The following is a 26,150-nucleotide window of genomic DNA, read 5'->3' as shown; positions in this document are numbered from 1 at the left end:
CTCCCGGATAATGTTGAGCATCTTAAGTGTTTTTGTTGCTGCACTCATTTAGACAAGTGGCGAGAGTATCCTGCAGCTTGATAGGACAATTAATGACATCTTCTATCATATTATTGATGACAGAGCACAGACTGATGGGTGACAATTGGCCGGGTTGGATTTGTCCTGCGCTCTATAGACAGGACATATTTGGGCAATTTTTCACATTGTTAGGTAGATGCCAGTGCTGTACTGAATCATCTTGGCTAGACTTGTCTTCAGTCTTCAGTACTGCTGCCAGAATGCGGTCAGGGCTCATAGCCTTTGCTGCTTTATGGACAACCTTAATCCAGTTCCTAGACGGTAATGGGTCTATAGAGTGAAATCTTTCTGCTTAAGAATTGTTCTACTTACTCAGAAATGCCACAAAATGGTTGGCTGGGAGTGGGGAATGGAAGGAATGTCATTCTAGTAGAGGAGGGCCGAATTAGATGGAACTTTACTTTGGCGCCTGGTTCAGTTATACCTGACAGGTTTACTTGTTATCAACATGCCTGAAGTGGGAGGGAGCTTCATTCCCTAACTTCAATAAACCAAAAACTATTTCATTTTCCTTGAATGAAGTAGCGCGAACGATCCATTTATTTTATCAAATGAAACTATATTTATTAGTCAATGCAAGCAACAAACTGCAGAAACTGAATGCATTACGATTGTCATCTTGTAGCCATTAAACAGCTTCATATCAATCATTTCTTCTGAGCACAGAATCTTGCCCATTAACAACCTGAAACCATCAAAGGGATGGCTGCATTATTCCAAAGACATCAGCGAAGTACCTAAGGTAAGTGCAGCATCATGGGTGGCATGCAGCAAATAGCTCGGAGAATTGGTGGATCCTTCTGAATTCTAGTCTGTACACTCCTTCTGAAAGATGACAGCCTTCGAGAATCTATCAGTTTGGGTGGAACTCAGCAGGTCACAGCTATTCTACCTCATTCGACAAGGATGTGATCCATTTTCTACATCAAATATTTCTAGTAGCTTTGACAAATGTTGCCGTTTCATACGCTATATTCTCAGTACATCATCACACTGTGCAATGGAAGATCAACAAAGCACAAAGTATTCTCTCAAACTGTTTTGTTTAAGCTGACTAATTTTTAGCATAGCTTTCTTCACTGGTTCAAGAGTCTGCATTCCGTAAAGCATGTTGTTAACATTTAGTCACTAATTAAACACAACTTTATATCTTCATAGGGTGACGTGTTTAGACTAGGTTACATTTAGCTTAAATTCAGTGCTGAAAGAAATTGCAAAATAAAATGTCAGGCTGACTTTAAATATTTGTACAATTAAAGCTTCTGCTAATAATTATCTAACCAATTGTAACAACACGTTTATCACAGGACTGGATCAAAGTACCTAGTGGACATTTTGGACCAACCTGATCTTTGGAACAAGGAGCAGGGTTAAGTAAAATCAACCTCCACATCACTTACCAACAGGAGGAGCTGTAGTTTTTGTCTGCTACTGTCACGACTGAATTAAATAATCTGTCTGAAGGCCTTTGTACCTGGTACAGAACAAAGCGTCTAGTTAAATGATCTGTCTGAAGATGTTTGGATCTAGTACAGAACATCCAGTTAAATAATCTCTCTGAAGGTCTTTGTACCCTGTCTGGAACAAAACAGCACGATGACACAGTGGTTAGCACTGTGCTAGGGACCCAGGTTCAATTCCCAGCTTGAGTCACCGTCTGCGTGGACCTTACATGTTCTCCCTGTGTCTGCATGGGTTTCCTCTGGGTGCTCCGGTTTCCTCCCACAGTCCAAAGATGTGTAGATTAGGTGCATTGGCCATGCTAAACTCTCCCTTAGTGTATCCCAATAGGCGCTGGAGTATGGTAACTAAGGAATTTTCACAGTAACTTCATTGCAATGTTAATGGAAGCCTACTTATGACTAATAAATAAACTTTACTTTAAAACATCCATTTAAAAAATAAAAATAAACCTGCTGGAAACATCCAGCAAATTGGGCAGCATCTGTGGAGGTAGATACTCAGATAAGGCTGGGATTCTCCAACCTCGCTCTCTGTTGGGATTATTTGCTGAGTGCCAAATTCTCCTTTCTCACTAGCAGCGGTAGTGGGGCGTGCCAGACTGGAGAGGTCCGACCAACATTTTAGGTCACTGACCTTTCATCAAAACTGTCAGAAATCAGAGTTTTATCAAATGGTGAAGAGGAGGAGCAGAAGTAAAGAATTCTAACTGCTTCCCGCTCTGATAAAATTGTTGTCAAACTGAATCATTAACTCTTGTTTCTCTCTCTACAGGTGCTGAGGGTTTGTTGCATTGTCTATCTTTCTTTCAGGTTTCCAGCACCTGCAGTGCTTGCTTTTGGCCCAGCTAAATAAATTATTTAAAGGTCCTCACATCCAGCACAGAACAAAACACTCAGGGCGGCGGGACGGCACAGTGGTTAGCACTGCTGCCTCACAGCTCCAGGGACCCGGGTTCAATTCCTGGGTGGAATTGTCTGTGTGGAGTTTGCACATTCTCCCCATGTCTGCGTGGGTTTCCTCCAGTGCCCCAGTTTCCTCCCACAATCCAAAGGTGTGCAGATTAGGTCGACTGGCCATGCTAAATTGCCCATAGTGTCCTGGGATGTGTAGGTTAGAGGATTAGTGGGGTAAAATGTGTGGGGTTGTGGGGTTAGGGCCTGGGGTGGGATTGTTGTTGGTGCAGACTTGATGGACTGAATGGCCTTCTTCTACACTGTAGTGTTTCTATGTTCAGTTAAGCCTCTTAGTCAATCTCTCCAATCAATCATCTCAGTTGGATCTGAATTTAGAATGGCAAAGTCTGCCCAGTTAATCTGGTACAATTTAAAGGAGCTCCCCAGTTTAGTGTACAAGCAAAATACTATGGATAACGGCAAACTCAAATAAAAACAGAAAATGCCAGAAAAACTCAGCAGGTCAGGCAGCAACTGCGGAGCGAGAAACAGTGTTTCGAGTCCGTACTTCAGAGCTAAAGAGAAGAAAATGTGATGGATTTTATACTCTTTATAGAGGGCACGGAGCAGAGAAAGTCAGGCGTAGGTGGGAACTGGGGGAGATTACACAAAGATGTTACGGGCATAAAGCAAAGGAAGTGTTAATGATATTGTTAAAGACTAAAGAAGGTGCTGACAGCAGCATAAAGCAGAATGTGTTAACCACGGAATAAAGGTCAGCTGTGTTAAAGCAAAACTGAAGAACAAGGGACAAATAGCCTTGTGAGCGAGTGGGGGAGGGTGGGGAATGCTGAAACAAAAGAAAAGGGATAAAAATGAGTCGGGAGGGAGGGAATTCCAAATCTAAAACTGTTGACTCCTCAGTTTGAAGTTGGGTTTCTTTAATCCAAGTGTTGCCTCGCTATAAAATGAGAGCATTTTTTTGTTATTTGATACGTCTCATTGAAAAAAAATCTTTAATATTCCCAAATGATGTGCTGTTGTCCTCATTCTAAATGTCTGATTGCAGCACAGTCAGGTACTTAGCCCTTTTCAGCTTGTGAGAAAACGTGATCAGCTGCTTGTAAAGATGTGTTCATGGTGAGGATTCAATCCCAATGAAGAAACAAAGTTGTTCACCTTTTACCTGCTGCTAAAATGAGTTTTACTTGTCAGTTCTGTTCAAGTGGATCCAAACATGAGGCAGATTAACACCAACACTTAAACAAGTATGCTATAGTATACAGCTTTGCTAAGCAGTATTCTTTTAGCATACCAAAGGAGAGCCCAGTTTAAAACTTGCTCACAAGCAACTGTAAATCATAGGACAAACTAATGGTTGAAAACTTACCGTCACGTACACTGGTTGAGGAAGCTTCTGCTTTCGACACCACTCGAGTAATATCATTTTGGGTGTGATTTGAGGCGGGTACTCACGCCTGGAGGAAGCATCACAAACATCATAAATTAGTCACTTGAAAAGGTGAATGGCGCACATAGAAACTCGAAGCAGGAGGAAACCATTCGGCCCTTCGAGCCTGCTCCGTGATGGTGATGGCCTAGTGGTATTATCACTAGACGATTAATTCAGAAACTCAGCTAATGTTCTGGGGACCCGGGTTCGAATCCCGTCAGGGCAAATGGTGGTATTCAAATTCAATAAAAAATATCTGGAATTAAGAATCTACTGATGACCGTGGACCCACTGTCGATTGTCAGAAAAACCCATCTAGTTCACCAACTTACTTCAGGGAAGGAAATCTGCCATCCTTACCTGGTCTGGCCTACATGTGACTCCAGAGCCATAGCAACGTGGTTGACTCTCAACTGCCCTCCCAACTAGGGATGGGCAATAAATGCTGGCCAGCCAGCGACACCCATGTACCACGAATGAATTAAAAAAAAAATTTATTATACGATCGAGGCTGATCAAATTCAACGTGCTGATCCCACCTTCCCCCCAGATCCCTTGAGCCCCAAAAGCCATGTCTAATTTCTTCTTGAAATCACACAACGCTTTGGCCTCAACTATTTTCTGTGGTAGTGAATTCCACACACTCACCACCCTCTGGGTGAAGAAATTTCTGCTCACCTCAGAGCTTAATTATTTCATTTTCCTAACGGCTGACAAAAATATGGAAACTTTTCGGACAACATTTGTTAGACAGGGAAGCCTTTGGACACTAAATGAGATTTGGTGCAGAGTTTAAAGCAGGGATGTACGATAGTGAACTCACTTACACTGGTTTATGGATGCTTTGCAGTTACCTTCTAAGTCAGCATGCTTACATTCTTTGGCAAACTGCTGTGGCTACATATCTCGTTAAATGGTTTTTGAATCTGCCAACAACCTCCCGCTGTCAGTTGGAAAACATGGAGAATGATGGAAAAATGGTTAGCGCATGATTTCCACTGGCAGCAGTTCCCTCTGCATTCCACTCAGCCTTTTCTTTTATTTGTTTTGTCCCAGGTTCACTCAAGCTTTTCCTTCACAGCGCACAGATTGCAATGTATTTCTGAAACTTTTAGTTCCGGGAGAACACGATGCAATGTGTATTCCAGTTACGATTTATGTGCAGTGTAAGGCAGAATGCCATTACTACCCACTCTGTGTATAGCAGGTTGTGGAAAAAACTCTTCACTGCCAGGACAGGGAAGAGCTTTCCCTGATGTGTGTGCGCAATTCCTGTAAACTTCTCATCTTGATAGCTCGTTAAATATGAACCTTTTGACTCGGGCGTAAGCTGTGTTGCTGCACATAAGCATTGTGCTCCCTTATTGAGGCACCGCTTATGTCCAGATACAGGGAAAGAATAGCTCAACTGGAATTGATAGAACTTTGGTAAGGGGCCAACATCTGAAGCTGAAAGTATTATTTTTCACGTTAGTGGTTGCTGCAGTTTACAGACCCTTTTGCACAAGACTGAGGGCATTGGTGTGCTGGTCTTCTCAGTTTAAAGTCTTAAAGTTTATTTATTAGTGTCACATGTAGGCTTACATTAACACTGCAATAAAGTTAGTTCTCACACTCCGGCGCCGGTTCAGTCGCACTGAGGTACAACTTAGCATGGCCAATGCACCTAACCAGCATGTCTTTCCTCCCACCAGCATGTGGGAGGAAACTGGTACACCTCGAGGAAACCCATGACGCAGCCACGGGGAGAACGTGCAGACTCTGCACAGGCAGTGACCCAAGCTGGGAATCAAACCCTGGTACTGTGAGACAGCAGTGCTAACCACTGTGCCACCATGCTGCCCCAGTAGTAGTTTATGGGTAGTGATGAGGAACCCAAGATGATTTTCCCCCCCTCCTCCCCCAAAAATACCGCCTCACTCAGCTGACATTCAGTAAGTTGTCAAAATGGAGGAGCAGTGGGTATTTAACATGGAGTCTTTCTATTCTGGATTGCTGATCTACCCACTGGGCAATAACCCCCTGGCTGATGTATTGACAAGGTCATGTTGATGCAGGGAGGGTTGTTCGTTAACAATGACTCTAACCGACCATTCTTAGGCTAAATTTGTAAAAATTTAAGAAGTTAATTTTAAGTACACTGAGTTAATGGACATAGTAAATATAGAAACATAGAAGACAGAAGCAGGAGGAGGCCATTTGGCCCTTCAAGCCTGCTCCACCATTCATCATGATCATGGCTGATTGTCCAACTCAACTGCCTAATCCTGCTTTCTCCCTATAACCTTTGATTCCGTTCGTCCCAACTAAAAAAAAACTAAACAAATCAGGTAAATTTACATTAGGAAACCAGAGAAATCTAATTACGTTTAAGGTTTCAAATCTGATGGACATTTTCCTGTTAGTCGTGAAAGAGTAATCAGCTACCAATTTCAATCTAATCATCTCAAGTGTATTTGTTCGGAGTCATTTTAGTCACCAGGTGTTAAAGAGTTCACTAAAGATTAAGCGTCATTTCTATCGAATTTCCCCTGCATTCAACTGATCTTAGATATCTGATGCATGATTTAAAATGTCCCTTCATCAGAATGTGCAGATTGAGTAGGCAAAACAGGTTTACGTCTCTGTCGTGAGATTTTATCAGGCAATGTTCGAATGTTTGTCTTAAATCTGATGAGTGGCAGGATAAAAGTATACTGCTTTAGTTATTAGAAAATTGGAGCCATAAGCTATGGCCCAACGGGCCATTCTGAAAAAAAATAAATAGCCCTTTGGGGGTGGTTTATGGCCACCCAAAGAATTTAATATCATATTCTAATCATTACAACTGTTGTGTGGCCTTACTTGTTGAATCTGACTGCCATTTGGATGGCATCAGGAGATCCATTATCTCCAGGCTGTTGTTCCGATTTCTCTTGACATTTTGCATTCAACACGTCCCTCTTTCTTTCCAAGCAAGCTGTAACTTCTTTATAATATTCATTCATTTCAAAAGCCTCGCTGTCATAGGAAGAATGCAACCATGGTTACCAAATATTCTTTCATGTTCGTCACAACAAGAAACAACCGAGCTTTAACAAATTACACACTTAACGTTCATCACTTGGAAACTTTGTTTTTTTTGTGCCAGCATTCCACAAGGGGGCAGGGAGAAATCAGAAGTCAAAAGTGTTTTATTATTGATGCAATTCTTGTGTGACCATCTCAAGCTATTCTTGTGACAAGAACCGTTGCTGGACATTCTCTCTTCCACCTTCTTCCGTCGGGAAAAAGGTAAAAAGTCTGAAGTCATGTACCAACCGACTCAAGAACAGCCTTTTCCCTGCTGCCATCGGGGCCTACCTTACATTAAGTTGATCTTTCTCTACATCCTAACTATGGCTGTAGCACTACATTCTGCACTCCCCCCTTTCCTTCTCTATGAACAGTATGCTTTGTCTGCATACTGCACAAGAAACAATACTTTTTACTGTATACTAACATAATAATAAATCAAATCAAATCAGTCTTAAGATGGTTTGGGTGGCATCACTTTGAATTAGGTGTGTCGGATAGGTGCATTGAACATGCTCAACTCTCCCTCTATGTATCTGAACAGTGTGGGGATTTTCACAGTGACTTCATTGCAGAGTTAATGTAAACCTATTTGTGACACCTATAAATAAATGAAGTTGTGGGTTTAAGTTCTACTCCAGGACCTGTGCACATAATCGAGGCTGACACCTGAATAGTGAACGATGAGGGAGGACCGGATAAAGGGTATTTCCTAATCTCTGGAAAAGAGCTCGAGGAGGAGGATGATCCAGTAGTTGTGGCCAATGGCACAGGTTGAACAAGGCTCTGCAGAGGGAATGTGAGAAGTTGGCATCCAAGTTAATAAGAAGAAATTTAAGGATAATTGCAATAATTGCGCTAAGGCCAATTTCCTGCCAGCAAAAAAATCCTTCATTGCAAACCCAAGGAAGAGTCATACTTTCAGCAAACAAGTCTGTACCTGAGACCCACAACAAGCAACAGGTTTTAACCTGCTACTACTCACTTCCCATTGCGTGAGGCTCTGCTTGCTCAATAAAGGAGCTCGCACTCCACGAACCTCATGGGGAAATCTATTGATGATACCCTGTGTTCTTCATGACTGTCTGAACAATAATAATCTCTGAACATAAGAACATAAGAAATAGGAGCAGGAGTAGGCCATCTAGCCCTTTGAGCCTGCCCCGCCATTCAATAAGATCATGGCTGATCTAAAGTGGATCAGTTCCACTTTCCTGCTTTCTCCCCATAACCCTTAATTCCCTTGTCTATCAGAAACCTATCTACTCGTGACTTAAATATATTCAACGAGGTAGCCTCCACCACTACAATGGGCAGAAAATTCCAGAGATTCACCACCCTTTGAGTGAAGAAGTTCCTCCTCAACTCTGTTCAAAACTGCTCCCCCCTTATTTAGAGGCTGTGCCCTCTAGTTCTGGTTTCCTTCTAAGCAGGAAGAATCCCTCTACCTCTACCCTATCTAGCCCTTTCATTATCTTGTAAGTCTCTATAAGATCCCCCCTCAAGCCTTCTAAACTCTAACGAGTACAGACCCAGTCTATTCAGTCTCTCTTCATAAGCTAGCCCCCTCATTTCCGGTATCAGCCTGGTGAACCTTCTCTGTACTCCCTCCAAGCTAATATATCCTTTCACAAATGCGGGGACCAAAACTGCACACAGTACTCCAGTTAATCTCTGGATTAATACCCAAGTTGTATGCAAACTGGCAGAGGGTTAAACAAGTCAGAGTTGAACAAAACCTCCTAGAGTTGCTTGGAAGATATGAAGCGCTGGCTAGCAACTAGGAAATAATCATAGAATCCCCACAGTGCAGAAAGTGGCCATTCAACCTATCGAGCCTGCACCGACATCAATGACACCCAGGCCCTATCCCCGTAACCCCACGTATTTACCCTGTTAATCTCCCTAACACTAAGGGGCAATTGAGCATGGCCAATCAACCTAACTGCACATCTTTGGACGGAGGGACCTGTTTCACTGCGACAGACTCCACTTAGACAGACCTGGACCAGAGTCCTGATGAAGCAAGTAATTAAGATGTAAAGATGCCGGTATTGGAACAGATTGGACACAGTAAAAAGTCTCACAACACCAGGTTAAAGTCCAACAGGTTTATTTGGAATCATAAGCTTTCGGAACTCATGATGAAGGAGCAGCGTTCCAAAAGCTCATGATTCCAAATAAACCTGTTAGACTTAACGTGGTGCTTTGTGAGACAAGTAACTAAGACTGCAGGTAGTGCTTCAAGCTTAAAAAAAAGGGGGATGAGGACTTCAAACAAAAGGCTATATACAAATCTAAAGAGAAATGTCAAGGCTGCTGAGCTGTGAGCAACTTGGGCCAGGGTGAGCAGATTGTGACAGGAAAGTGCAGAGAGTTTAATGATAACAGTATAGCAGAGATAAGTTAAACCAGGGGAAAAAGTGAAAAGTTTAATTTAAAGGCACAATGAACAAAGCACTCACAACACAGACAGGTTAATGGCACAGAGATAAATGGGTTTGGTCTAACAGCCATTACAGAAACGTGGGTGCATGATGACCAACGTTGAGAATTAAATATCCTGGGACACTGTAGTTGATCAAGAAATAAGAGATTGTAACAAAGCTGATGTGATAACATCACATCAGTCATCAGAAAAATGCTAGAATTCATCATTAAAAAAATGATAACAGGGCATTTTGAGAATCATAAAGGCTTGGATTTTATGAACAGCAAAAAGGGCCTGAATTTAACAGGCAGCAACAAATTGCTGGTGCTGCTTTTGCAAAAGGCACACAAAAAAGTTTGAGTTATTCTATTTTTTAATTCATTTATGGGACATAGGCATTGCTGGTTGGCCAGCATTATTGCCCATCGCTAGTAGGCCTTGAAAAGATGGTGAGCTGCCTTCTTGAATCGCAGCAGTCCACGTTCTCCGTGGTGTGGATGTCACCTTTCTTGTCAGCAGTTTGAACCTGGTAAGAAGTCAAGGGGATCGCTAACTATTTAACAATGGTGACATCACACTGAGCAAGCAGCTGATCACATCGTATCATTCTCACAGACACCAAACGACAAGGTAAGCCCACTTATTTTACTTCACTCTCAAATTTTACAGGTGAAGGGACTAAACGAAATGTATCCAAGTTTGCTGGTGATACAAAGCGAGGAAATGTGAATTCTGAGACAGAAGCAAAGTGTGTGTATAATGTATGTGGGCAAAGAGGAAGTGGCAATATCGCGGGAAGAATGTACGGGGTGGGATTCTCCGACCTCCCAGCAGAATTCCCATTGATGTCACCCCACACTGGCAGGAAACGTGCAGGCAAGGGTGCACTGCCAGTGGGACTGGAAACTTCCGCTGGAGTGAATGGCTGGACAATTCCAGCTAGGGTACTCAGTTTGGTAAAAATGGAAAAACAGAATTTTTCTTAAATGGTGAAAAGTTATTAAATACCGATATTCAGAGAAATTTGCTCACAAAACACAAATAATCAACTTGCAGGTACAGTAAGTTTTTATTTGTTTTTCTTTTGTTTTATTCAAACAAATACAGAAAATTAAAAGTTTTTTTAGACGCTGGCATATCAACTATGCAGTTGGAACTGGTCCAGGCTGCTGAATCACAGGCAAGCAATTAGAAGAGGAATGGTCTGTTGACCTTTACTGCAAGGGAGTAGAGTGCATGAGTAAAGAAGCACCATGTGTAGTTTAGGTTTCCACATCTAAAGGACAGACTTGCTTCAGAGCAGTTGTAACAAAGTTTCACTAGACTGATTCCTCAGATGAGAAGGTTGTCCTGAGAAGAGATTGAGTAGGTTGGGTTTACAATCTTTAGAGTTTAGAAGGAGGAGGTGATTTTACTGAAACACAGAAGATTCTGAGAAGGCTTGACAGGGTGAATATAGAGGGGCTATATCCCCTATTTGGAGAGTCCAAACCAAAGACAAAAACAGACTATCTGGTCTTTGATCTCATTGCTGTTTGCGGGCCTTCTGCTGTTGACTAAAGTGACTGCATTTCAAAAGCAATGCATTGACTGAGGTGCTTTTGGACATCTTGAGAATGTGTAAAGTGCAATATCAAAGGTTCTGCTCACCCCACTAATGCCCAAAGCTGCAGTTACCATTCTCTCCGGATTGTCACATGTCAGGCAACATAGAGCAGGCAAGTTCCCAGAGGAATGATGAAAAGGGAGTCTGAGTCTTATTCATGTAGAGCGTTCAGGGTGTGATTCTCTTAACTTGACCTCAGCAAGGCTAAAGTTGATTTATCAGTGTCACAAGTAAGCTTACATTCACAGTGCAATGAAGTCACAGTGAAAATCCCCTAGTCGCCACACTCCGGGACCTGTTTGGGTACACTGAGGGAGAATTTAGCATGACCAATGCACCTAATCAGCACGTTTTTCAGACTATGGGAGGAAACAGAGCACTTGGAGGAAATGCACACGGACAGGGGGAGAACATGCAGAATTCACACGCACACAGAGATCCAAGTCGGGAGTCAAACCCGGGTCCCTGGTGCTGTAAGGCAGCAGTGCTAGCCACTGTGCCACCAATACATGTGTGTGTGTGAGCATGCACGCACGTAAGTGAGTGAGAGTGTGTGTGTGCGTGTAAGGATGATGGCAGTGCATACACAAATGTTTAGTGCACTGGGGGGCCTGCCAGAAAGCCTGCATAAAGAGGAGGCAAGCACCTTGTGCAATCTGTCCTCCAACAGATCACTAGGATTGCTCAGGTGCTATTCCAGGGACTGGCAATGGCTCCATAGAGAATGAACCTTCTAACCTCACTTAGAATGGAAGCATCTGTCATTGCAACACTGCCACTATAGTGCCCTTATTGTTGCCTCTCATTCAGATTCTACCTCTATGTTACCTTGTAAAGTGTACACAGTTCCGATCTGTAAGATATATATCTAAATAATAATATGGTTATGAATTAAAAGTGAGGCTTGGAATATGCATCAGGCAAGCAACAGGACAATGCTTTCGAGAGCCAACATTGCAATTCTACATCTGTACCATTAGGTGGCAAGCTTAACTCATCAATGTAGAAATGTTAGTCATCAGTGACAGCACAAAACTACTCCACTTGCCCACTGCCACACCTCCAACAAGACTCATATATAAACGGATTTTGCAATTAGCATGAGAGATTATGAATTAGTCAATACTGATTAATTCTGTAAGGCTAATTCAAATGGTCTGAATTTTACCGTCACACCGCCACAGGAATCAGAGCAGAAGGGAGGGCAGATAATGGGAAGGTCTGTTGACTTTGGGCAGGATTTTACGGTTTGAGGATGAGTGAGGCCATAAAATCTCGCCCATTTATGTGTTTTCTATTTCTAAACTGACTGTAGCTCGTAACTACACTTTACTGAGGGTGTTTGAATGCATAGAATTTTTACTGACGTGCCACTGAAAACAGAAAATGTAAATGTTATCAGGTCATTGTGAATGCAATGAATCATAGGACACGATATCAGTGAGAGTTACATCAAATATCAAATGTCACCCTACAGATCTGGAGGCAAACCTGGATTAACACTGGATGGTTTGATTTAGGCAACATTAATATGCTTCAATCTGTTAGATAATAATGTGCAAGCTCAGACAAGTCAGAGTTCAAAGCTGTTGTCAAGATAATACACAACTGCAATGCAAGGACACAATGAATTGTCAGTGACAATACCTTACAGATAACATGTGCTTAATCTGGGTTTAATTGTCTCAATGACAACAGGGCAATCGAGCAAAAATGCAACAAATTGCAAGTGTAGCCAGTTCCCAGGAAGGATCAGTGGCACAGTGATTAGCACTGCTGCCTCACAGCACCAGGGTCCCAGGTTCGACTGTCAGCTCGGATCACTGTCTGTGTGGAATCTGCACATTCTCCCCGTGTATGGGTGGGTTTCTTCTGGGTGCTCTGGTTTCCTCCCCCAATCCTAAAGACGTGCTGGTTAGGTGCACTGGCCACACTAAATTCTCCCTCAGTGTACCCGAACAGGCACCAAGGGGATTTCCACAGTAACTTCATTAATGTAAGCCTACTTGTGACACTAATAAATAAACGTATAAACTTGTTGTATCTGAGCTGTCAACCTGTGCTTTCCTTTTACAGGAGTTGCAGATTTTGAGATTTTTGGTTTTTGTTTCTTTTAGCAGTCTTTTTGGTACAGTTTCACCTCATCCTACCAAGCAGGTCAGGCAGTTCCCAGCATGATAACCCAATTGAAAAGGGCTTCTACGATATCACCATTTGCAGCTGCTCCCTGATCTGACTGAAGGTCAGACTGTTCAGCACTCTGCAGTGTTCTGGTAGCAATGAACAGAGTGACGTGCTGACAGTGGGACGGTTATTACCCAAATCATGTATGGCAAGGTTGAAGCAAATTTCCACAAGGCAAAACACAAGATCAATGCCACTAGGAGAATGCTGCAGCAGCACCACCGGATAGTTAATAGGCAAATTTATTAAAACATGTCAATAAAATTTGTACCTGGAGGGAACTTTTTTTTTTAAACTGTTGGATACTTTAGTTCTAATCAAAAAAGCCAATTCAAATTAAATCCGATCATAATCCCCACACGAGGGACAAAACAGACCCAACCTGATAAGACAGGACATTGCATCCCATCTTGGGCTCAAACAAACAAGATCCAAGCTGACAGAATGAGGTATTGCATTCTCTGGGACAGTACGGTAGCACAGTGATTGGCACTGCTACCTCACTGCGCCAGGGATCCAGGTTCAATTTTGGCCTTGGGAGACTCCGTGGAGTTTGCATGTCCTCCCCATGTCTGCATGGGTTTCCTCTGGGTGCCCCAATTTCCTCCCACAGTCCAAAGATGCGCAGGTTAGGTTGATTGGCCATGCTGAATCACCCCTTAGTGTCAGGGGGATTAGCAGGGTAAATAGATAGGATTACTGGGATAGGGCCTGGGTGGGATTGTTGTTGGTGTAGGTGGGATGGACTGAATGGCCTCCTGCTGCACTGTAGGGATTCTATGATCTATGATTTTGTAGAGCCTCAGTTTAACCTTATTAGCTACTCTGATCCTTTACCCTGGCTGAGAGAACCACAATTGCAGGCATCGGCACACCCCAAGTACAATGAACCACAGAATCCCTGCAGTGCAGAAGGAGACCATTTAGCCCATCAAGTCTGTACCGACTCTCTGACAGAGCATCCTACCCAGGCCCTTTCCCATAATTCCAAGTATTTACCCCACTAATTCCCCTAATCTACACATCTAGGGCTACTAAGAGGCAATTTAGCATGGCCAATCCACCTAACCTCCGCATCTTTGGACTGTAGGAGGAAACCGGAGAATCCAGAGGAAACCCACGCAGACCCAGTGGGCTACCCTTGTCTCTTTCGAGATCATGGTTTCACCCCCTGCATTAGGCTTTAAAAATCAAAGAGTAATTAAGCATATTCTAAAAGGTGACGACAGTAACATTGCAAGTGCAGAAATTAGTCACTGAGTTAATATTGGTCTTATCTGATTTGGCAATTCTGGTGAATCAGATTGCTTGTTTGCAATTTCTCATTACACCTCCAGTAATTCATTATTCTCTATTCTTCAGCCATTGTGTGGGAACGTGCAAGAGTTAACCAGAGTCATGCCATCTGTTTTATGCAATTCTATCAGATCTGCTTCAATGAAATGAAATGCTTGCGGTTTAGACTAATTTGTTGAGACGGCAGGCAACTGTCCCAGGAATTCAATACATCATTAACAAGCAGCATAAAAGAGTCCTTGCTGCATTTGGATTATATTTTTCAGCTATTTATTGTTAAAGCCTGCCTGAACTATGCATCTCAAAAGACATTCAGATGCCAGTACTCCTTGGTTGAGCAACATTTGACTGATGTGCGTGACGTTTTGTCTTCCCGATATCCTAACTGCCATCCTAACAAGACTTTCAATTGAGGCTTCTGTACATGGAGTTTTAAGAAATAAAATTATAAACCTTAAAAATTAATTACATTTTTAGTGAAACAGCAAATGCTACAATGGATTGCAGCAGGGTGGCACAGCGGTTAGCACTGCTGCCTCACAGTGCCAGGACCCAGGTTCAATTCCCGGCTTGAGTCATTGTCTATGCGGAGTCTGCACATTTTCCCCATGTCTGTGTGAGTTTCCTCCAGGTGCTCCCATTTCCTTCCACAAAGATATGCTGGTTAGGTACATTGACCATGCTAAATTCTCCCTCAGTGTACCCGAACACTGAGTGTGGCAACTAGGGGATTTTTCACAGTAACTTCATTGCAGCATTAATGTAAGCCTACTTGTGACACTAATAAACTTTAAACCTCAAATCTCACTGGATCCAGGGTGAGGTAGCCAATTCGATACAAAATTGATGACATAAGACAGAAGGTGGTTTAGAAGGTTGTTTTTACATAAGAACATAAGAAGCAGGAGTAGGCCAACTAGCCCTTCGAGCCTGCCCCGCCATTCAATAAGATCATGGTTGATCTGTCGTGGCTCAGTTCCACCTTCCTGCCCTTTCCCTATAACCCTTAATCCCCTCTCTCATCAAAAACCCATCAACCCGCGTCTTAAAAATATTTAGCGAGGCAGCCTCCACCACTTCAATGGGCAGAGAATTCCAGAGATTCACCACCCTTTGAGTGAAGAAGTTCCTCCTCAACTCTGTTCTAAACCGCCCCCCCTTTATCTTGAGGCTATGCCCCCTAGTCCTACTATCCTTTCTGAGCGGGAAGAGTCTCTCCACCTCTATCCTATCCATCCCATTCATCATCTTATACGTCTCAATGAGATCTCCCCTCATTCTTCTAAACTCTAACGAGTACAAGCCTAATCTATTCAGCCTCTGCTTATAGCTCAACCCCCTCAACTCCGGCATCAGCCTAGTAAACCTCCTCTGCACTCCCTCTAAGGCCAAAATATCCTTGCGTAAGTACGGCGCCCAAAACTGCACACAGTACTCCAGCTGTGGCCTCACCAATGCCCTATACAGCCGCAGCAAGACCTCCCTACTTTTATATTCAATCCCCCTCGCTATGAAGGCCAGCATCCCATTCGCCTTCCTGACCACCTGCTGCACCTGCAAGCTGGGCTTTTGCGACTCATGCACAAGGACCCCCAGGTCCCTCTGCACCGTCGCCTGCTGCAGTTTTTCTCCACGTAAGTAATAATCCTTCCTACCATTATCAAACTGGAGGCCTGTGTCCAGCGCTGTGCCTCAGGAATTGGTGCTGGGTCCACTGTTATTTGTAATTTATGATCTGGCTGAGAATTTAGAAGGCTTGGTTAGTCAGTTTGCAGATGACACCAAGATTGGTGGCATAGTGGTCAGTGAAGGAAGTTACCTAGGATTGCAATGAGGTTTTGATCAAATGAGCAAGTAGGCTGATGAATGGCAGATGGAATTTAATTTAGATAAATGCGAGGCAATGCATTTTGGTCAATCACACAAGGGCAGGACTTACTCAGTTAGTGATAGGGCATTGGGAATAGTTATCAAACAAAGAGATCTAGGGGTACAGATTCATAGTTCCTTGAAGGTAGAGTCATAGGTGGTCAGGGTGGTGAAGAAGGCATTCGGCATGCCTGGTTTCATTGGTCAGATCATTGAATACAGGAAGTGGGTCATCTTTTTGAAGTTGTACAGGGCATTGGTCAGGCCACATTTGGAATACTATGTACAGTTCTGGTCACTCTATTATAGAAAGAATATTATTAAACTAGAAAGAACGCAGAAAAGATTTGAGTTATAAGGAGAGGCTTGATAGACTGGGACTTTTTTCCCTGGAGCATAAGACACTTAGGGGTGATCTTATAGAGGTTAATAAAATAACGAGGGGCATAGATAAGGTAGATAGTCAACACCTTTTCCCAAAAGTAGGGAAGTCTAAAGCTAGAGGGCATAGGTTTAAGGTGAGAGAGGAGAGATACAAAAGCGTCCAGAGAGCCAATTTTTTTGCACGGAAGGTGGCAAGTGTCTGAAACGAGCTGCCAGGGGCAGTAGTAGAGGCAGATACAATTTTGTCTTTTAGAAAGCATTCAGACAGTTACATGGATAAGACTATATAGAGAGATATGGGCCTAACGTGGGGAATTGGGACTAGCTTGATGGTTAAAAACTGGGCAGCATGGACAAGTTGGGCCGAAGGGCCTGTTTCCATGCTGTAAACCTCTGTGACTATGACTCTATTTAAAAGTGAAATCGGAAAGCACTTTTTCCACACAAAGCATAGAAGAAAGCTGGGCCTCTCTTCACCCAAGAGGCTGTGAATGCCAGATCAACTGGAGCTTTCATGGCCGAAACGGTTGGATTTTTTTCCGGTAAGGGTGTTGAGGTGAGGACATGGAACAAAGGTGGATAAAGGGAGGTGAGGTACCGATCAGCCATTATCTAACTGATTGGGGGGCAGAGCTACCTCAATGGGCTGAATGGCCTATTCCTAAATTCCTGGGCACAGAAACCAGGACTTCAAGGGTAAATAAGAAGAAATGAAATGAAGACTACTTTGGACTTCTAGAGGTTTCTAGTTTCTATATGAACAAAACACATTTAGTCATCACAGATACAATGTGGTCTCTTTGAGTTAAACAGTAAATTAAGTTCTTACCAGATCTCTTCATTCGATTGTGCAGCATGCAATTTTTTCCCCTGAGCTGATTCCAGTTTCTCTCTCAACATTTGGCACAGACAGTATTTTGTATTTGAGTAATGACTATCATATTTAATTGCCTGGAGAACAAAAAATAGGATATAAATACGCCAATCCTTCTTTAATACACTGCCCACTCTTTTGCAGAATAGTTCAAATTGCATACAATTATTAATGATGCTTATATAAATTTTAGCTATATTCATTATAAAGCGTTCAAGTTCAAATCAGCTTTGTCCATAGAAATTGGATCAACTTTTCCCTCCTTTTAAGCTCCCATTATTTTGGTGTCGTTGCTGTTTTCCATGAGTCAGGATTCCCATGCCAAGGATCTATAAACCACAGAGCCACTGGAAATCCTGTTTGGTTTTTTAAAAGGATCAAATTAATTTATATCCTTTCATCTTCCCAGAATTGGGCTTCTGGCTGGGCAGCTGAATTTCCAGTAGCAGTTCCTGGCACTATAGGATGGGAAAATCCAGGCCCATGTGTAACATGATGTGGAGATGCCGGCATTGGACTGGGGTAGGCACAGTAAGAAGTCTCACAACACCAGGTTAAAGTCCAACAGGCTTATTTGGTAACACAAGTCACAAGCTTTTGGAGCACTGCTCCTTCATCAGGTGAGCATTAGGAGCAGCACTCCGAAAGTTTGTGGCATGTGCTACCAAATAAACCTGTTGGACTTTAACCTGGTGTTGTGAGACTTCTTATTATGTGTAACAGTTATGTTAACAAAGGCAGAGAAAAGTACGGATGTTGGGAGAGTGGAAAGTTTATGGAGGGCAAATGGCCAGTCAGCTATAAGTATTTCAAATAGTGTCAGTCTTATTAAAATAATAGATTTCCTGCTTTAGGTACTCTTTTTTGGGAAAACATCTACCAATGATTTGGGATATTTTTGACATGGAAATGATGCTGAGCCTTCTGCATGTTTATTGTGGTTCAATTATTCTGCAGAGTGAGGACACCATTGTCTAACAATAGGCTATCCTTTTGTGGACAAACAGCTGGCTTCATGCACAGTGACCTTTTCCATCTTACTTTGTTATGGAAACATCGAAAATAGTAGCAGGAGTAGGTCATTTGCCCCTTCGAATCTGCTCCACCATTCAATATAATCATGGCTGAACCTCAATTTCCATGCCATAGTCCCATGCTCCTCTATACACTATTGACACCATAGTCTGGAAATCTATCTATTTCCTTCTTAAATATGTTCATTGATTTAGCCTCCACAACCCTCTGTGGCAGAGAATTCCACAGGTTCAGCAGCCTCCGAGTGAAGAGGTTTCTCCTCTTGTTAATGGCTTCATGGCCAGTTTAGTTTTAGTGTACAGTTTTAATGACATTAAACAGACATTGAGACAAAAAGAGATGGATAATAAGTTTCTCAAGGAAGAGATATCATCTTTACTCCTACTTAGCAATCCTTTCCATCACTTTGTCATTTGTCTGCAAAATCACAGGGGAGACAGTGGCATAGTGATATTGTCACTGGACTAATAATCCAGGGTAGTGCTCTGGGGACTTGGGATTTGAATCCTGCCACAGCAGGTGTTGAAGTTTGAATTCAATAAAAATCTGGAATTAAAAGTCTAATGATGACCATGAAATCATAACTGATTGTTGTAAAAACCCATTTATGACTTTTAGGGAAGGAAATCCTTTCTTGGTCTGGCCTACATGTGACCCCAGACCCACAGCAATGTAGTTAAGTGTTAAAATCCCCTCTAAAATGACTTAACAAGGCACATAGTTCAAGGGCAATTAGGGATGGGTAAGAATAAGGGCCCAGCCAGCGATGTCCACATCCCTTGAATTAATTTAAAAAAACATGGCTCCCATGAGATCCGCTAAGTAGTGAAATATTACCAATTGGAATGAATCCAAATAGGAAGCAGTTAAATTCTGACATTATCTACACATCCCCCAGAATTTTTCTTATCTATCATTTCTTTCTACAGTTTGCATCAAGTATGATGAATCGCCCACCAGGCCGGGGACAACTAAAAATACTCACATATGTGAGGTATTCCTTTAAAACCTTCTCTGCTGGTAACAGTCCTTCTCTTCTGAAGATGGAAGGATTCCACATGGCTGCACGGGCCACCATTACTGAAGAAGCGTTTGTTAGCTGGCGGAATTCTTCGATGCCTGCATGCTCCTTGATAATCTCCTGAGATCCCCCACTGAATGGACGGCAAACTGAATGTAAATCACAGCTGCAGTGATATTGGAATTTACACCCGAAAGCACATGGGATCTATCATGCAATAGGACAAACTTAAAAAGATTCCTTGACCATTGCAACATTCTGGAGCAACAAAACATTGATTCCCCGGATAACGCTCCCATATCCGACTGGCATATACTCAAATATTTATCGAGGTCTGTTTGAAATCACGCGCCATTCTTTGGATGGATCAAACTATATTTTCCAGCTATGCAGATGTACAAAGTTCTTGAAAATTATGTGAACAGTAATAGTATTTCATATTTAATTTAATCCTTGGTTATCCAGCCTCATCATAAGACACAGGAGCAGACGTAGGCCATTTGACCCACCCGACTATTCAATGAGATCATGACTGATTGGAAATGACAATCGTCAACTCCACTTGCCCGCCTTATCTCAAAAATCCTTGATTTCTTTACTGATTGAAAATTTGGTCTGTCTCAGCTGTGTACATATTGAATGACCCAGCCTCTACAGCCCTCTCCGTTAAAGAATTTCATAGGTTCATTACCCTCAGAGAAGAAATTTCTCCTCATCTCTGTCTTAGACAGGACACCTTTTACTCTGAGATTATGCGATTATGCCCTTTAGTCATAGCCTCTCCCACCAGGGGGAACAAACTTTCAGCATCTGCCTGGTCAAGCTTCCTGAGAATCCTTTGGGGGGAAGGGTGGACCATAAGACATAGGAGCAGAATTAGGTCAACGAGTCTGCTCTGCCATTCAATCATGTCTGATATGTTTCTCATCCCCATTCTCCTGCCTTAGCCCACAACCCCTGATCCCCTTATCAATCAAAAATCTATTTCTGATTAAAAAACCCAATGATCTGGCCTCCACAGCCTTCTGCAGTAAAGAATTCAACACACTCACCACTCTGGCTGAAGAAATTCCTCCTCATCTCTGTTTTAAAGGATCATCCCTTTAGCCTGAGGTTGTGCCCTCTGGTTCTAGATTTTCCTACTCGTGGAAATATCCTCTCCACATCCAATCTATCCAGGCTTCACAGTATCTTATAAGTTTCAATAAGATCCACCCCCCCCATCTTTCTAAACTCCAATGACTACAGACCCAGAGTCCTCACACGTAGTGAGCAGGCAGCTGACAATGCAAAGGTCTGTTGACCTCGTGCAGCGTTTTCCGGTTTTGGGGCAAGTTTTAGGAAAACCCCACCCTATGTGTCTCAATAAAGCCGCCTCTCATTCTTCTGTACTCCAATGTGTCTAGGCCCAACCTACTCGACCTTTCCTCATAAGAAAATCCCTTTGTACCCGGGATCAGCCTAGTGAACCTTCTTTGGACTACCTCCAATGCCAATCTTCTTTGATAAGAGATCAAAAACCAAAACCGCTCCCAGCACTTCACTGTGGCACCATATTAGCCTTTGTAACCAGGACTTGTAGATGATAGGGTTGTGTGTTTAATATCTGATCATTCCCCTGATTCAGAAGAAGGACAGTGACTCTTGGACAGGATTGTTGTTTGTCAGCCCATTTACCCAGTGCAAGAGAGGGCAATCACTGTGATGGGAAAAACATCAGAGAAAATTGTACGACCAGAACACGTACATAACAAAGAGGCAAATATTGTCTTAGTTGTGTGAAACAGCATTTCCAGCTTCCTGGCAGCAATTAGAGAATCCTGCATGAAATAATTTAGGTGAGAACTACTTGAGTTAGATGCCCAAGCAGAATTTTTTATATAGTTGGCCATAGAGCTTCTGAAAATCTTTACGTAAAAACATGTGGTGACGCATTTTCAATGAAGACAAGTCCTTTGAGATTAATTAAAAATCATCCACTGATTTCAGTGAGCTAAAAATAGATCCAGCTGTGATATTATTTGACAGCTATTCAATGGGTAATTTGAATGGCTCAAAATGCTGGTGTTATAATCTGGTTGGGTGCCTTGTATTTTTTGAAAGTGATAGTGAAAGTAAATGTAATGGATTGCAAAGATTAAGCAATGCCAGATTCCTCGGGCCACACAACGTGTGTTCTTTATAGGGTTACAGCAGAAGAAGGATTTTCTTTAATTCCAAACACAAATCCCATCTCCTTTCATTCATTCAGGCTGCCATTTGCAGGCAGTATGGCGGGACTGTGGTTAGCACTGCTGCTTCACAGCGCCAGGGACCTAGGTTTGATTACTGGCTTGGGTTACTGGCTGTGCAGAGTCTCTCTGTGTCTGTATGGGTTTCCTCCAGGTCCTCTGGTTTCCTCCCACAGTCCAAAGATGTGCAAGATTGATGGATTGAACACGCTCGATTGCCTCTTGGTGTCAGGGGGACTAGCTAGGGTAAATACATGGGGTTACGGGGATAGGGCTTGGGTGGGATAGTGGTCAATACAGACTTGATGGCCCAAATGGCCACCTCTGCATCATATGATTCAATGACTAACCATCAGATGAAATAAAAGATAAAATGCCAAAGCTCATTGAAGCTCTCTTATTAATAGGCTTGCTTCCAGAGAACCGGGAGTCTGGTTGTAGGATTCAGCTGTGATGCAGTAAAACGTATGTTATCTAATGAGTCAATTACTAGGAGGCATAGATTTAAGGTGCAAGGGGCAAGGTTTAAAGGAGATGAAAAGGCAGGTTTTTTTGGACAGAGGGTGGTGGGTGCCTGGAACTCACTGCCAGGGGAAGTAGTGGAAGCAGATACGATAGTGACTTCTAAGGGCCGTCTTGACAAATACATGAATAGGATGGGAATGGAGGGATATGGTCTCCGGAAGGGTAGGGGATTTTGGTTGAGTTGGGCAGCATAGTCGGTGCAAACTTGGAGGGCCGAAGGGCCTGTTCCTGTGCTGTAATTTTCTTTGTTCTCAAAATACAGTTTTTCACATGAGTGAGGGTTGTTTAATTGTTCACACCATTCAGATATTTTCTCATTTTCCAACAGGGTCTGTGCAACCCATGGCAAATGGAATAACCATCAAAAACGTCCATGTTAAATTTTTATTAACATCCAAAGATGTGTAGGTTAGTTGGATTAGCCATGGTAAGTGTGCGGAGTTACAGGGATTGGGTGGGGGTGGGGAGACATCTGGGTAAGATGCTCTTTGTAGATTCTGTGCAGACTCGAAGGGTCAAACAGCCTCTTTCTGCACTGTAGGGATTCTATGAAGATGCACAAATTGTGCTAAACCATGTTACATGCAGTGCATCCCAAGGTGTGTATCATTTGTCAGTTATTTTTCCTGCACTCTGAAGCTTTTTTCCCCCACTAAGCTATGTCAAGCACTGGCCAATAACAGGGCATTTGGGACTCTGACAGATGATGGGATCAACAATTAAAATGTTAGAGTCCAAAAGATGTGTTGGTTAGGTGCATTGGCCATGCTAAATTCTCCCTCAGTGTACCCAAACAGGCACCAGAGTGTGGCGACTAGGGGATTTTCACAGTAACTTCATTGCAGTGTTTCTGTAAGCCTGCTTGTGACACTAATAAATAAACTTTAAACTTAGATTTAAGGATTGAGCCTTTGAGAAATGATAGAGGAGAGCAATTACAAGCAAAATTGATACAGTTAGGAGAAATAATGATAGGGAAGAAAAGATTGGTTTAAGAGCAAGAAAGAGTAACAAAAAGGGAAAAGAATTACAAAAAAAAATTGATTGGCGTAGTATTAACAATTATGTCATCATGGGAGTTGTTGTAATATTAAGTGCCAACTTGAACCTTCAATGGAGTTTTGAAACCAAAATAATTCTACTTGGCATCATCCAACACTGAGAATATCTCAAATCTATTTTTTGAAGGTGATGAAAGGAAATTGTACTCTGGAGTTAAGTAAAAGAGTTAAATAAAACTGCAGTACTTATGTCAGAGTGTGAAGGTAAAACAATGAATTTCTCCAGTTCAAATTACTGGCTTACAACAATAGTATCTGAACAGAGGGCAGCAAAAGAGCTGTTTCCCAAAAAGACAGACACTAAAATAATCAATACTGAATCACCTGGTACATACAAGACCGTCTTTAAATCGGAGATAGATGAGGTTTATTGACACGTGTGCTAGCGCGGATCTCCCAGCAACACAAGTTCCCGAAATCGGCCAAAGCTGCAGGCTTTCCAAATCACCTTTAGTTCGCACCATTGCTGTCAGTTGCACAGTGGATGAGGTTGTTGTATAGAGGAGCAACTTCTCCCCACAATATCCAATTCACTCAGATCTTTTCTATGGGGAAGGGGTTAGCCCCAGCTGAATGCCTGTTTAATCCAAATACAGATTACAGACTGCAGAAAGGGCTGGACAGAGATCTGCAACCTTGCCATTGATCGCACAGAAAAAAATGTTCTTGTTTCCATTTTACATTTACTAATGAATGCTTTAGTGAACTGCAAAACAGTTTGCTAATAATTTCCAAAATATTTAATTGAACCATAAACGTTGATCTTGAGCTCTGATAGCAGTGGTCACAAGTTACATGCCTGCCCACTTTACCTTTCTAATGGTATGGAATGCAATTATTCAATTATTGCCCCTGTTGAGCAAATTAAAACTAGTCCTGCAGTGTCGGTAGGTCTAACTTGGTACAACAGGATTGTTTTATTTGACTTACTTTGCTATCACTGGGATAGATACAGCTTCAGAGATTGCTTTAATTACGTCGCAGTGCACAGGATGCTGTGGCCTTTCCTCTTTTCTCCTGTGGAAAAGACAAATTATAATATTGCTGTGGTTCCAGAAGGTGTTTTACACCCATTCACTGTGATAGAGACCTGAAGCCACTAAGTTCTTCTTCCATAATTCCCCGACTGTTACTTCTCTCCCACATTCCTCTATTTCTGACCTCCAGTGCATTCCTGATTTTCACCATTTAACCATTGATGGTGTGCCTTCAGGCGCCTAGATCTGAAGTTCTGGACATTCCTCTTTAAACCTATCTGCCTCTCCATCATTCTTTAAATGCTCCTTAACACCTACCTCTTGGTAAAACCTGTTTTGAGACCTCTGATATGGCTCCATATAAATAGAAGTTGCAGTTGGTATGGAAGGAGCAGTGTTGGAGCAAGGAGCAGCTTTACTCATTGAGCCATCAGGGGAACTAAAGAATATATTATAATTCGCTACTGTGCAAACTGCAAATTCTGCATTGCATTTTAAACTGACTAAATTGGTACTTCTGTGGATAGTCTACCAGGGATGGGCAAGTATATCTAACTGAGACACCGCAAGGTACATCATTTGAATATCATCACCTCCAAGTTCACTTTGTGTCACAATCTTCACTAGTCCCATATTTCACCCTTCCTTCATTGCCAGTAGATCACCAAACACCACCACCATAAAGATGACAGAGGTGTAAGAGGGCTCGTTGCGTCCTCAGATTACTGAGCAATGATCTTGAAATTTGGCCTCACCGGTACTGCCCACATCATGAGAGCAAGTTTAAAAAGAAAAGCTTTCACGGAAGCACGGAAGGCCAGGAGGGAACTTAATAAGAAAATTCAAAAGGGTTTATGACGGGCTGAATAGGGAAAGACTATTTCCAATGGTCAGGAGATCAGGAACATGACAACCAGAAGGGAAAGCAGAGAAGGCGAGAGAATTTTTTTTACAGAGCGTTTCTGAACAAAGGAATACTGGGCCACACTTCCAGTACATCAATTGGTAATTGGAAAGATAGTGGTAAATTTAAAGGCGATTCCTATCATCAGAAATCTGTTAAGTTAGTAGTGCCAATTGGAAGTGTTAATTCCAAAATGAAACCATCACAACAGATCTCTAGTGGAAGAAACATAACCTGAACTAAGTATAATATTGAATGTTTTCTTTGAGGTACCCGAGTCAGTGTATCATGTTCTTTATGAAGTCCCATGAAACCAGGCCTGCCAGAGTGACTGAAGCCAGCACTTCCAACTGGCTGCAATCCCACAATTCAGATCTACAATCATTGGCATACTTAACACAATATCCACCGAGAATCTTCAAAAACGCCAAGTCAGCAGAGAACCAGGCTCAGAACTGTACCAACTGTTACATGACACCTACAGTACAATGCAGCCAAGGGGTGGTACCAGTCAGGCAAAGCCTCAAACCCGGCCCCAACTCCAGTGCTGACTCTTTGGGATGGTGCTGTGGAAAGGTAAATGGAGCAACTTCCTCACAACTACCTGGGGCGGCGGTGGCACAGCCGTTAGCACTGCTGCCTCACAGCTCCAGGGACCTGGATTCAATTCCTGGCTCAGGTCACTGTCAGTGCGGAACCTGCACATTCTCTGCATGGGTTTCCTTTGGATGCTCTGGTTTCTTTCTACAGTCCGAACGACGTGCTGGTTAGATGCATTGGCCATGCTAAATTCTCCTCAGTGCACCC

At 42.6% G+C, this 26,150-nt stretch overlaps 1 protein-coding gene across 6 annotated transcripts in view; it reads right to left on the bottom strand.

The window, feature by feature from the left end:
* Nucleotides 1–26,150, bottom strand: part of dus2 (dihydrouridine synthase 2) — a 107,795-nt gene that overhangs the window by 15,821 nt on the left and 65,824 nt on the right. For all 6 annotated transcript variants that reach the window (XM_080187030.1, XM_080187033.1, XM_080187028.1 and 3 more), the window contains 6 exons: nucleotides 24,393–24,479; nucleotides 19,610–19,778; nucleotides 17,545–17,666; nucleotides 6,736–6,891; nucleotides 3,829–3,916; nucleotides 1,482–1,555 (listed from right to left, as the gene is read on the bottom strand). In XM_080187030.1, coding sequence (XP_080043156.1) covers nucleotides 1,482–1,555; nucleotides 3,829–3,916; nucleotides 6,736–6,891; nucleotides 17,545–17,666; nucleotides 19,610–19,778; nucleotides 24,393–24,479 — 696 coding nt within the window. The remainder of the gene's footprint in view (nucleotides 1–1,481; nucleotides 1,556–3,828; nucleotides 3,917–6,735; nucleotides 6,892–17,544; nucleotides 17,667–19,609; nucleotides 19,779–24,392; nucleotides 24,480–26,150) is intronic.

The sequence above is a fragment of the Carcharhinus amblyrhynchos genome, chromosome 4 (assembly GCF_965287045.1).
Source record: "Carcharhinus amblyrhynchos chromosome 4, sCarAmb.v2.hapA, whole genome shotgun sequence".
NCBI classification, from domain to species: Eukaryota; Metazoa; Chordata; class Chondrichthyes; order Carcharhiniformes; family Carcharhinidae; genus Carcharhinus; species Carcharhinus amblyrhynchos.
The sequence above is the reverse complement of the archived record's forward strand: the minus strand, read 5'-3'. Positions and strand labels throughout refer to the sequence as shown.